This window comes from Arvicanthis niloticus, chromosome 3 (genome assembly GCF_011762505.2).
Source record: "Arvicanthis niloticus isolate mArvNil1 chromosome 3, mArvNil1.pat.X, whole genome shotgun sequence".
In the NCBI taxonomy this organism is placed as follows: Eukaryota; Metazoa; Chordata; class Mammalia; order Rodentia; family Muridae; genus Arvicanthis; species Arvicanthis niloticus.
The window spans coordinates 2870799-2884284 of NC_047660.1; the positions used below are offsets into that span (position 1 = coordinate 2870799).

The 13486-nt window shown below is 47.2% G+C and overlaps 1 protein-coding gene across 34 annotated transcripts in view; it reads left to right on the forward strand.

Annotated features, from left to right (window-relative positions):
* Positions 1 to 13486, forward strand: part of Dock9 (dedicator of cytokinesis 9) — a 252226-nt gene that overhangs the window by 213534 nt on the left and 25206 nt on the right. For 17 of the 34 annotated variants that reach the window (XM_034499085.2, XM_076930562.1, XM_076930564.1 and 14 more), the window contains 6 exons: positions 1091 to 1228; positions 1350 to 1532; positions 3035 to 3148; positions 3665 to 3880; positions 5817 to 5874; positions 8034 to 8140. In XM_034499085.2, coding sequence (XP_034354976.1) covers positions 1091 to 1228; positions 1350 to 1532; positions 3035 to 3148; positions 3665 to 3880; positions 5817 to 5874; positions 8034 to 8140 — 816 coding nt within the window. Of the gene's footprint in view, positions 1 to 1090; positions 1229 to 1349; positions 1533 to 3034; positions 3149 to 3664; positions 3881 to 5816; positions 5875 to 6626; positions 6705 to 8033; positions 8141 to 13486 lie in introns of all 34 variants that reach the window. The other 17 variants (XM_076930545.1, XM_076930554.1, XM_076930541.1 and 14 more) reach the window with 2 other exon arrangements.

Here is a 13486-nt window from a genome sequence, read left to right on the forward strand (position 1 = left end):
CTAAGTGTATTTTTAGGAACCCAGTTGAGGTAGAGGGAAATACAGTCAACAGACGCAGGTGTGGAACAGCGTGTGCTTACATCCAGCCCTGCTCTGTGGCTGCCACTCCTGGAAGCTTGTTAGAAGTGTCAGTTCTCTGGCCCAGCCTTGATGTGACAGATGAGGAGCTCTGGGTGAGATCCCCACAGTCGAGAAGCTCGCCCTGCTGGGACCTTCCCTCAGCTTGATCGCTTCAGTGTAAAGGTCTATGCTGGGAAGGTTTGAGTGAGAACACGTTCGGCCGTGTGCTCTGTCCCTGGGCTGAGTGAAAGCCTCTGGTCCAGGCCGGCAGTGCAGCTTGATTATTTGCTCTCTGCCTGGACCCTGTGGTGTGAAGAGGCAGGACCTGTGCAGAGCAGATGCAGACAGAGAGGCTACTCATAGAGCCCAAGAGCATCCTGGTGTCTCTTCCACTCCTTGCAGCTAACAGCTGGCAGTAGCTAGCAGCTGGCTCTATGCCTGAGGTGGAATTTCTCCATGCTGGGATTTCTGACCTCAGTCTGTGGCAGTAGGAATACAAGACCAGTTTTATAGCCTTTGTCTCATGGAAGAGACTGTCAGGGTGTGGTTTACCTGTGCAGATCCTTGCATGTTTAAGTGATACATGCTATCCCTCCAAATGACTGACTACTGAGTGCCCAGAAAACCTGGCTGGGGAAGAACCTCACTTTGGGAAGTCAGAACTCATGGCCGCCACCCATCAATTCGCTGACACCTGTAATGGCACCCCCATGTTAGATTTCAGATACCACCACATATTAACTCCTGAATGCGGTGCTGTGCTGACATGCGGTTAAAAATGAGTGTCTGGGAACCCGGCCAGTACCAAGGCTGTGAACCATGCTACAGACTTCTAGATTAACCGCCCCTCAGTGGTAAATATCCCAGTGTTCTTTCTTGATCTAGGGGAGCATTCTGTACTTTCCTCGGAGAGCTTGTAGCAGAATCTGTTTGTCTCAGTGCTTGGAAGATACAGTAATTTAGCACATACACAGTATGGCATGCCTCCCAGATGTTAGACTTGTCTAATGGTGATGCCACTGTGTTTCAGAACCAGCTCCTAGCTGACCATGGACATAACCCTCTCATGAAGAAAGTCTTTGATGTCTACCTGTGTTTCCTTCAAAAACACCAGTCGGAAATGGCTTTAAAAAACGTCTTTACTGCCTTAAGGTCATTAATTTATAAGGTAGGTTACTTCAAGGCAGTGGTCTTGCCAGTGGTTCCGGGTTTCTCGGCTTCTGCCTGGAGCGGAGGCCATCTTGGGAGCGCTGACCTTGCTGCTCTTCCTGCCGTGTGCTATGTTCTAGTTTCCCTCAACGTTCTACGAGGGGCGGGCAGACATGTGTGCCTCCCTGTGCTATGAGGTCCTCAAGTGCTGCAACTCCAAGCTCAGCTCCATCCGGACAGAGGCCTCCCAGCTGCTCTACTTCCTGATGAGGAACAACTTTGACTACACAGGGAAGAAGTCTTTTGTTCGGACACACTTACAGGTGCGTCTGCTGTGGCTGCGCCAGGGCACAGGTGTCACCGCGGGTCACCCTGACCAACACACCTCCTCATCCATTCCACCAAAGGCCTGAGTGGAGAGTTGGAAGTCACATGTGCTGGTAGTGTTTGTTTCATAATCTGTATTCTTACAGAGCCTGGGCTAGCATGTCTCATCATTAGCTTGATATCTAGGTATTGATTCAGTATTGAACTGATACTCTGTCGGATCAAGGTACTTAATATTAAAAAACAGAGACCCAAAGTAGGTTTTTCTGTCTTCTGTTATGAGAATACCACCTTACTGTCCAGTTAAAATGTCCAGAATTCTTTACTCTGAGAACCAGCTAAGATAGCAGCAAGTCCAGTGTGCTTTTATAGATGTGTTTTCTGAGCACGTGATGAGAGAACCTTTCTTAAGTACTAGTCATTGTCTGCAGACCTAATTGCTAGAACTAAGGGCTACAACCAGGTACAGAACAAATCCTCCCCTGGCCCTCATGAAGAGGTCCTTCAGGCCCTGCTCAAATGCAAGGCCAGTGTTCTCAGAGTCTTGAGGAAACTAGGAAAGGCCCCTGGTTAGGGATTCTGGGGACCAGGACAGCTTCTCGAGAGCCTGGAGGATAGTGTGTAGCTTGAAGGGTAGCAGGTGTGTTCTGAAGGGTAGCGGGCGCGTTCTGAAGGGTAGTAGGCATGTTCCATGCCATGGGTGCACTGAGGGAATTGCCCATCTGGGAAGCTAGAAAAACCCTTCATACTTAGAACACAGGTGAGAAGTCACAGAAGACATGCTGTCATGCATCCAAACCTTTGCATGTTCGGAAGACCCACCACTCAGGCTCCAGTTTTAAGAACAGATCTTAAGGGGTACACACTTCATCAGCAGAGGACACTGCGCAATCTGGGTCAGAGAGGATGGTATTCTGGATGAGGAATGGTGAGGTTAGAAGGGAGAGGGGCAATCCTCGGCTGGCAATCCTCAATGGTTGTACTCAGATGTGAGGAGGGAAAGGAAGTACCGAGGGCCTCCATGTTGGTGCTCAAGCACCCGAGTCAGGGAAATGCTATTCATAGGCTCCACAAAGGCAGACTGCCCATTGCATAGTTAGCATTTGCACGTTCTGTTTAAAAAATGCCTTCTACCCATTGAATATTTAATATGTGTAAGCTCAAAACAAAACAGGGGGGAGTAATATGGTTTTCCCTCTTACCCAGAATGCAGTGGGTAAGTAGCAACTCAAGTGGTGTGGATGTGTCTGTTTCTTGTTCTTCTGTGTTCTTTCTGATTCATCTTTTTAATTTATGGACAAATGCATTAGGGAAACAATCAAATTCTGATTTGAAAGTGATTTAAAACAAATCTCCAACTGTGTTGCCCACACTGGTGGGATTCCCCAGCCCACGCATCTTGCCTTGCAGAGGCTTCGAGCTCATCCTAACTGAACCCAGAAGCTGAATATGACCATCATATGAAGGTGAATTGATTGCTTGTATGTCTGTCCCTAAGGTCATCATCTCTGTCAGCCAGCTGATCGCAGATGTGGTTGGCATTGGAGGAACCAGATTCCAGCAGTCCTTGTCCATCATCAACAACTGTGCCAACAGTGACCGGCTCATCAAGGTGAGTGACTTTCGTTTTCACCCCAAGACTTCCAGGTCATAGGATATGTGTGCATCAGGAGAAAGTGGGGGACATCATGAGTCCTTTCCTCTCCCCTGTCTAGTGAGTGATGTCATGAGTCCTTCCTCTCCCCTGTCTAGTGGGTAATGTCATGAGTCCTTCATCTCCCCTGTCTAATGGGTTATGTCATGAGTCCTTCATCTCCCCTGTCTAATGGGTTATGTCATGAGTCCTTCCCTCTCCCCTGTCTAATGGGTGACACCATGAGCTCTTCCCTCTCCCCTGTCTAATGGATGATGTCATCAGTTTTTCCCTCTCTCCTTTCTAGTGGGTGACATCAGTTTTCCTCCTCTCTTCTGTCTAGTGGGTGATGTCATGAGTCCTTCCCTCTCCCCTGTCTAGTGGGTGATGTCATGGGCCCTTCTCTCTCCCCTGTCTACTGGGTGACGTCATGAGTCCTTCCCTCTCCCCTGTCTACTGGGTGACATCATGAGCCCTTCCCTCTCCCCTGTCTAGCACACCAGCTTCTCCTCTGAGGTGAAAGATTTGACCAAGAGGATCCGCACAGTCCTGATGGCCACAGCCCAGATGAAGGAGCATGAGAACGACCCAGAAATGTTGGTGGACCTCCAGTACAGCCTGGCTAAGTCCTACGCCAGCACCCCTGAGCTCAGGAAGACCTGGCTGGACAGCATGGCAAGGATCCATGTTAAAAATGGGGATCTCTCAGAGGTAGGGAGCCCTGCCTGCCTCTTGACTGAGTTTTTGAGAAATAGTTATCCTCTATTTATTCCCTGAAGCTACTTTTGAGGAAAATTCTACCATTGATCGAGACAAGCCAATGGAAGCAGTGCAGTGCCTCACACACGTGCGTGAACAGGGGTTCCAGGCCTGGGGTGATCGCCCAGGTGTTGGGCATTTTAGTCACTAGAGACAGAGTATAAGCAGTTACCTGCATATTTATGTAGCTGCCCGCTACTTAAAGTACCTTCTCCTGCACCAAGACTTCTCTGTGGTCCAATCTCATAGTAGACTTAGCTTCTCCTGTTACAGTGATGGTAAGGAATCCCATTCTGTTTTGGATGTGTAGCAGGTATTTGAACATTCTCATCTGTTCAGAGCAGACACATTGCAGTGTGAAGCTAGCATGGCTGGTAGACAGACTTCGAACCCAGGACCACATTTCCTAATTCTCTGGCACTATGCCACCTTCCTTACGCCCCTTGTGCCTTGATGGCAGCGTCGTGTAAAACGAGAAATTCAAGAAAACTTAATGACTACATGTAGGTTTTGTGTTCCCATGAGACCAATTCAAGGTATGTGGCTGGACACGTTTGCATATGGCAGCTGTGTTACCAGCGTGTGAGTATTCACTTTGGCTCTGACATCTTTGTGGCTAGCCAGCATTCATTGCCTGGTGTCCTCTGTCACATGGAATCCTCTATCATAGGTTTCTTCTCCCTTAAAGCACAGTTGTACTGAGTTCAAGGATCACCCAATACTAGGGTGACTTCATTTGAACTAATAACAACAACAACCCTGTTTCCAAACTGTGTCACATCTGAGACCTGTTATGTTTCGTTTCTGTTTCCATGAGAAAAATACCCAAAAGCAACTGAGAGGAAGAAAGTCCATCTCGGGGTCACAGTCTATCATTGGGGGAAGAGGGGAGAGATTTGAGGCAGGAGCATCACAGCAACACGGGCAAGAGCACAGGGAAACACTTGCACCCGTACCGACTGCCTGCTTGTGGCTCAGCTCGCTCCCCAAAGGATACACCACCCTTCATGAGATTCCCCTTTGCTCCCACTGTAGTTGGCATTATGCAGTTTCTCAGAGAGCCATCGGTTGTTTTCATCCTGTGACTGCTCTCCTGCTGTGTGCTGTGAAACTGTAGTGCCATGTGCAGTGGAACACTGCCTGTTGCAGTCAGCCCTGTGAACAGGACTCCCAGAGTCAGCTCTGTAGGAGTCCCTTCAATACCTAAGGGCACCACATGGTGGCAGCACCCACCTGATGAAGACCGTGCCAGATGCTGGAACCTCATGGTCTCAGTTCCAACACTTGCCTTTGATTTTGATAATAACTGGGCAACTTAGTGAAAGGATTTATTTGTTCTCTCATTTTAGGGCATTTATAGTATTGATCTCTGTGGCAGGGAGACTTGAAGCTAAGGCATACTGAACAGACACATTACCAAGATGCACCCCTAGCAGTTAGGATCACTCTGCTCTTCCAGAGGATCCGAATTTGGTTCCCAGCACCCACACTGAGCACCACACAGCACCTGAACACATGTAGAGGTGGAATTTCAAACAGATTCACAAACACACACACATACATACACATAAACAAAAACAAATGTTTAAAAATAAGTTAAGTTGAAAGGAAATTTTATTAGCTAAAATGTGAGTCTGGGAAGAAAACTTTTTCTTTAAATACTTGTGTTGCTTTAAGGAACATAGAGTAATCCTCCGCACACCGGTTCTGTCCTTTGCACTAAGATACAGCGTTGCAAATAGGAGGAAAGCCAGCAGCTGCCTGTCTTCTGTCTCACTGTGCAGCTGTTCACAGTTGGTGTCTTAGGAGCTAAGAGAGGCTATGCCTCCTGAAGGCACAAGGTTCGACAGGACTCTTCTGAGCCATTTGTTGTTGTCTTTTATTCCAGGCGGCAATGTGCTATGTCCACGTGACAGCCTTGGTGGCAGAATATCTCACACGGAAAGGTAAGGACGTGCTCGAGCCTCATGAAGACGGCCGGACTTTCAGGAGGATCAGGAGGCAAGGGATTGCACTGCACGCACTGTCGGTCTTTTACCCCTGGTTGCAGCATTTAGTTGCCTCCGTGGGCAAAGCAACAGCAGCAGTGTTACAGAGAGGATGGCATGTTGTCCTAGCTTCGAACTGCTCTGCATAAACTAGCCAATAAGCGTTGCGTCTGGCTGCCCCTAACCAGCTAATACGAGCTGAAATGACTTTATTTCCCTTGAGATATTTTCCCACCAGAACTGTTTATCAGTGACAGTTCCAAGGGGAAGTTGTTGGACAGAGTCTCTGGACTGTCACCCTGTTGACTTGATTGCAGGAGAAGGCAGTCATGCTGGGGGTGGGGCAGTAGGGGGCAGATGATGCTCCATGTTTGTGTACCATGTACTTGTTCCCATGAGTTCACTCGTAGTTCCTCTTGGTTAAACAGTTGCCTGGTGCAGCCTTTAGGGTAACATTTGGGTTCTAGGGAAACTGACAGTCTGCATTCACAGTACCTCAGAACAGCAGTCCCTGGTCCAAGCTCACAGGTGTGCTCTTACAAATCGAGAACCATTATAAAGTTGCAGGTGCCAAAGTCATGAAGTGTCTATTTTGTAGAATGGGGCTGTCAGACATCAGAGACAGAGTGAGAGGAAATCAAGACACCCCCCCCCCCTTAGTATTTCCTGCCGAGTCGTTTTATCAGGTGACCGCATTTCCTTGTGTTTAGCAGCCGACCTAGTGCTCCAGCGGGAACTGCCCGTCTTCCCCCAGAGCCATAGCACCTGCCAGAGGAAGAGCCGGGGAGGTGAGCCTGAGGGTCACCCAGCTCCCAGGGTCCCCAGCTGCTCTGTTCACGTGGCACTCCAGGGGTGTGGCGGTGTGTGCGCGGTCCTGCGTGTCTCTCCCTCTGTATCTGGGTTCTGCGGGTCTCTCTCAGCCATCCCTGTGTGGCGAGCGCCAAAAAGAAGGAAAGAGCTTTGAGCTTTGTGCCTCTCTTTGTACTGACCAAAACATGGTGGTTGATTTTATGTCTTTATCTTAGGGGTGTTAATGTCTCCTCGGGTTCCTAGATCAGAGCTTTTCTTTGGGGACTCTGCTTTCCATATCAGATCAAAGCAAGGCCGTATGAGCACCATGGTGGAAATTCTGGCTAACTCACCACTGACTGGAAATCACTAACTCAGGATTGACTGCAAACCTGAACAAACCTGTAGCAGAAATGTCTCTGCCTACCAATTCAAGGCCTTTCTCACGGCACACCACTGATACTGAGCTGGCTTAAGACTGTCCCAGTGCCCACCTTGAGCTCAAGGAACTGACCTTTACCCCAGTGCTGATACACTGTAGCTAACCGTATCAGGTTCTGAGGCCCAGAACTGCGGCCTTCTGCTTCTTTTCCCTGCCCAGACAACTGTCTAGAGGCCAGCCAAGGCAGACCCTCAGCTCACTGGCCGACTGCCTATTCCTGGAAGAGGGCAGGAGGTCTCCAGTCTATGGGTCATCCCCACTGAATGGGTGAGATGCCCAGCTTCTGGGAGGAAGCAACTGTCTTTGAGCCACTTACGTCTCAGTGGTTGGCTTTGGTGTCTCTGGTGTCTGACTAAAGATCATCCCACCTAATCAGATTTTCATTTCCTTGTTAATTTGCCACTAGCTTGACTCAATCACATTTTTCAGCACATAGTTTATTTGAAGTCTGAACAGAAACAAAATGAAAGGGTTGAGAGATAAAGTGTAGGGAAATGACTGGAGAGAGGCCATGCTTCTCCCCAGCCTCCTGTGTGGACGCTGGAGAAATGACTTGAAAGAGGCCATGCTGGACCCCAGCCTCCTGTGTGGACGCTGGGGAAATGACTTGAGAGAGGCCATGCTGGACCCCAGCCTCCTGTGTGGACGCTGGGGAAATGACTTGAGAGAGGCCATGCTGGACCCCAGCCTCCTGTGTGGACGCTGGAGAAATGACTTGAGAGAGGCAAGGCTGGACCCCAGCCTCCTGTGTGGACGCTGGGCTCACATGGGAGAGATTTCTACATCAGACATTTACTTCCACACAGAAACATACAGGGCAGGAGGAACCAACAAGTCCGAGCCACATTCAGCCTGATGGTGCTCCCTCTGCTCTCTCCCTGCCTAGGCATGTTCAGACAGGGGTGCACAGCCTTCAGGGTCATCACACCAAACATCGATGAAGAGGCTTCCATGATGGAAGATGTTGGCATGCAGGACGTCCATTTCAATGAGGTGAGTGCAGCGGCTCAGGTAGGCTCTCAAGTGGTCACGCACCAAACGACACGTCCGTCAAGGTAACTCTGTACAGAGCGCCGGTCCCACCTGATCTCATCACCTACTAAACGGTCGTGCTGTTAAATACTACTTGACATGTTCCTCCAAGAAAATCACTAAGGCCCACATTTCACAGCAGTATCCCTGTTTAGCGACACTCGGAGCCTGCTGACCTGTCAGTGCATCAACTCAGAGCCTTTCTCCCTAGCGCTGCCCAGGCTGAGCCTGAGGTGCTTCTCCAGACAGCTGAAAGCCAGCAGGCTACACTGATCTACCTTGCTAGCCAGCCCTCCTTTCAGTGATCTCTGTGCATCGTAACTGCCTTAGTCTGCCTTCAGTTTTAGTCAGTGTCTCTAATTCTAGGCTCCTCCTCCCTGGCAGACATGCAGAGCCTCAAGAGTCCAGCCAAGGCTCATGACCAGAGCAGCCCAATGTAGAGCATGGGTCCTGTCTCAGTGTTAAGTGCTGGGGCTCTGGACCACCCTAGTCTACCTCCATAGAGACTAAAAAAACCAACATTTTCTGCAAACTTCCTCACAAAACAGGGCAGCAATACGCTCACTTCTGTATAAGGAGATGGTTTTGATATTAAACTGGGAACATGAACAAATGCCAGTCTTCTGCTTGCATTTGCTACAGTCTCTTCTGGGAATCTCTGCTGCAGGGACACACCTATGTGAATTTGTATGCACCTGTATGTAACTATATGCACCTGTATGTACCTGTGTGTGCACCTGTGTGTACCTGTGTGTATCTGTGTGCACCTGTATGTACCTGTGTGCACCTGTGTATGCACCTGTGTGCACCTGTGTATGCACCTGTGTATGCATCTGTGTCTCCCTCCCTCCCCACAAACCCAGAGTAGAGTGAAAGAGTGGAAGGAATCCTCTTAGTTCTTTTCTCTTTTGAGGAGAAATGTAAAGTTACCTGCTTGTTCATTTGGAGAGAAAACAGCAGCAGAGAGAGGCTCATATTGTTTTGTTTGGTTTGGTTTTTCGAGACAGGGTTTCTCTGTGTAGCTTGCCTGTCCTGGAACTCACTCTGTAGACCAGGCTGGCCTCGAACTCAGTAATCCACCTGCTTCTGCCTCCCGAGTGCTGGGATTAAAGGCATGCAGTACCACTGCCCGGCAGAAATAAGTCTTTAAAAAAGAATACTGTTAAATTAGGTTTAATCATGGTAGGCGAAATTTGCTAGTTATCCTCAGGAGAACATAAGTTGTTAATTCTAAAATTTATACTGATTACTCCAGTTTTACACCATGAAATGCCAGGACAGAAGGTAGTTTTGGTTTTGTGCTTGGTTAGTTGGTTGGTTGGTTGGTTGGTTGGTTGGTTAGTTGGATTTTGTTTTTGTTTTGTCTGTTTTCTTTGAAAGCAGTCATGTTCTTGTTTTCTGTTTGGTTAAGCCCGTCAGCCCTGGGGCCAGGCCATCCTCTGGAACTCAGCATTTTGTTTGGAATTAGGAACACAGGAATGCCAAGATCAACTAAGGATTTGAAAGTCTAGTTTGCAGTAACCTGCCCTGCAGGTTAACATGAAGCTCACGTGTGTACTTCTGATCAGGTCACGGACTGAAATAGTTTTGAGAAACTGATGAAACAGCTTCTGAGGCCAAGTGCATACATCCCTTGGAGAAACCTATGGGTGGCACCACCTCTGAGTAAGACTTGAGCGTGTGACAAAGACCACTTTATCAGCTGTTTCCAGAACATGGTTGAGCCACCCTGTCCTCAGAAGAATAAAGTGGGTAAATCTTTAACAAGGTCCATAGTGCATGACAGTCTGTAATGGTTAGGATGAGACACTGTGGGGACATGAAATCCTACTGTCAAGATTTAAACTGACAGGAAGTAACCAGTTCTCAGTGACAGGAAAACAGAAACTGCCTTGTTGATCTTCAGGTTGGCTGCTTGGATGTCTCAAGGTAAACAATCTGTGATGCGGACAATCTACCTAAGAGGAAGGAATTACGAGAGCTGAGAGTAAATGCCGGCAGTGCTCTGACATGGTGGTCAGGGAGCTACCTAAATGTGTACAGTTGTCTTAGCAGCAGCCTGAGACCAGGGAGTGCTTGGTTTGTTTCTCCCTTCCCTGGTGAAACCACTGATTATACCGAAGCATCCAGTTCCTGTTCTCAATGCAAGAAGTTAGGGCCTGGGCCTGCTAGGTTGAAGATTCTGAGCTCCCAAAGGTTCCAGAAATGTCCTGGACTCCTGTAACCTTGAAACCACACCCTTTGAGTCTGGTGCAGTAACAGGATCCTGTCAGGGGTGGAGGCTGTACACTGGGAAAAGTGGAAAAACTCTAATAAAGAGACTTAAAAAATTTAAAAAGGGAGCCAAGCCTGGTGGCCACGACTTGCACCTGTAATCCCAGCACCAAGCGGTGAGCCAGGAGGATTGTTGCAATCTCAAGGTGACCATAGAATGAGAAAAATCCTGTCTCAAAAATTTAAAAAAAAAAAAAAAAAGCGTAGATATGAAAAACAAGTAAAGTACCAGCTGCTCTCCATGACCTTTCATCTCATCAAAGTCAGCACCCCTGTGGTAGGCTTAGGCCACTGACTTCAGATGCCAGCATGAGACACAGCCTGGGCCCCCCTGGAATACAGCTTCTGTGTGCTGACCCTGAGGAAACGTTTCTTAGATTTTGATTTTCCCAGCAAAGCCAAGGCGTTGCTTTAGTAGTTTAAGAGAAACACATATAAATCAAGGCTGTATATTAATTGGATGATGTGAATGTAACTGGAGGCTTGCAGGAACTGAGTTATGCATTTTCCTTAGAAGCATTTATCTTCATAACTTCATTGATGGATGGGTGGAAAATGGAACCACCCCCACCCCTTGGTTTAAAAGAATTGACTGCCGCCAGCATATTGGCTATTGTCTTACTACACAATAAATCCCACCTGTCCAGAGTCACCACTGAGTACAGGGAACACCGTATGAACTCAGCCCAGCAAGTCTCTGGTTTCCTTTAGACAAAATCACTTCTGTTCTGAAACAGCCCCCTGGTGACAGACAAAATGTTCATATCTGTAGAGCATCTCAGAAGACAGAAGTCAGCGGAACAGTCAGCGATTCTGTTTGTACCCCGTCCTGACACTTGTAACCCCATCTCACCTTCTTTGCCTTAGCTGGGAGTATTCCAGAATCATCTAAGTCACGTGTATTCCCTCACTAGACAGTGATTCTTCCAAACAGCGTTGATCACAGGAGAAGGAGACTTGGCCATAGAGCTTGCATGGTGGTTCTGTCCCTGGCTGACACCAGAGCATCCTTTATTCTGGAGTACATGCTGGGCTTCCTTGGCAGTGAGCTGATGATAGAGATACAGAGCAAGGCAAGATGAAACCATAGCTTCAGATGTTTTCTTCCCACTGAAGAAGAACACCTAATTCACAGTCCCCAAGATTCAGAATTAGAAGTTGTCTAATTCCTGTCCATAAACTAACCATCTGTGCCCAGTGCTAGCCAAGGGGGCTGCGTAAACAAGGAAGGCTTCCATTCAATGCAGTAGCACCCTGACTTTCATGTGCTTAGGAGTTACTTGATTCCTGTTATAAATCCTGATTATGCTCTCTTGACTCTTCATCCCCAAACTCAGTTAAGTATGGGTGGGATACAAGAATCAGGTTTGGTTTTTTCAGATTTAAAAAAAAACAAAAAACATGTGTTTATACACACCAGAAGAAGATGTTTACTCTTCTAGAGCAGGAGTTACAACAGGCTGTTATGAGCTGCCAGACGTGGGTTCTGGAATCCAAATGTGGGTCCTCTGGAAGACCATGCCCGAACAGTGGACATGGAGATGGTGTCTGGCTCTATTTTAATGATTACATCGATTTCATCCTAAGATAGAACAAGTGACATGTATGTGGAAAAAGTTAAGTACTACACACAAATGCTTTCTTGTGTGGGAATTAATTGTAGTGCACATACACACAGGTGTGTGTGTGTACACACCACTAGTGTGATTAATTGTAGTACACATGCACACAAGTGTGTGTGCACACACCACTAGTGTTATGTTTCCACAGATGTGTGCAGCACCCTCAGTTATGTTTGTACAACATCCCTATGAATGAAACTGGCTAATTTCATTTAACTTCCTCAATGGCTTATGGATTTTGTGCATTGATATTTTTAAGTCTAGTCTAATACCATAAAATGTGTGCTTTATGGATACACAGAGCCCCTCCCCAGCCTGTTCCTGTGCATGTCGGTGATTATGAGAAGTAGCTTAGTGTGTGTGTGTCCAAGGTGGGAAGCCCATCAAGCATTCTGCTTGACTGTATTCTGCCCATTGTGTGGCTTCCTTCTGGTTTCCAGGGACAGTGATTGCTGATTCAAAGTAAATGGAATTTCTGCTTAGAATTTCATATGTATGCTCAAGTGTTTGGTTAGCATGTCTTAGTTTTATGATCCTTATAATTTTATATTGATATATATGGTATATTAAACTTAACTATGATTACTGCCTCTGATTTCTGTCCAAAGCCTTGCTGCCTCATAGAGGAGCTGTAACTGTCTAGATTTAGAATTAGCATGAGTTTGAATAATTCACCACGGATGCCTCTGTGTTGAGTAATGCACACCGGATGCCATGAGAAAACGGTTTAGAGTTTTCATGCATTGTTATGTGTATGGGTGTTTCACTGCATGTATGTCCCTGCACCATGTGCATCCCTGTTGGATTCCCGGGGGACAGAAGTTACATACAGTTATGAGCCATCCCGTGGGTGCTAGGAATTGAACCCTGCCCCTGGAAGAGCAGCCAGTGCTCTTAAGCACTAAACCATAGGTTTGTTCTGTTTGCTTCTAGTTAGGTTTTTTTCTTGAGAAAACCTGTACTAATTCTGCTTTTTGTAGCATATATTACCATTTCTTGCAGTAAGAAATGCATTTGAGCTGTTAGACTATGGATCCTGAATGCCTTCTGACCAAGAAAGGGGGATAAAACAATATTCCATAGGATGTAAGCGTGGCTGACACGTTTTTTCCTAATTTGTGACGACAATGAACGTAGTCTAGTGATGATATTTCTGTTTGTTTTATCAAACTCTAGCATTGCTAGCCGTCCTGGGACGTCTCTCCAGTTGAACGACATCTTTCTGTACACATGTAACAGATTTTCCTCTAGTGAACTTAACTGTCTACATCCTATGATACATCATACACTATTTGAATTCAGGGTGCATTAAACCACCTCCTTTTTCTAGGTTGACTAAGCCAGAGTAAAATTGTATTTAACTCTTTACCAGCCAGGCTAGTAGGCACGGCTGTGGGGCATTTCCTTGTCT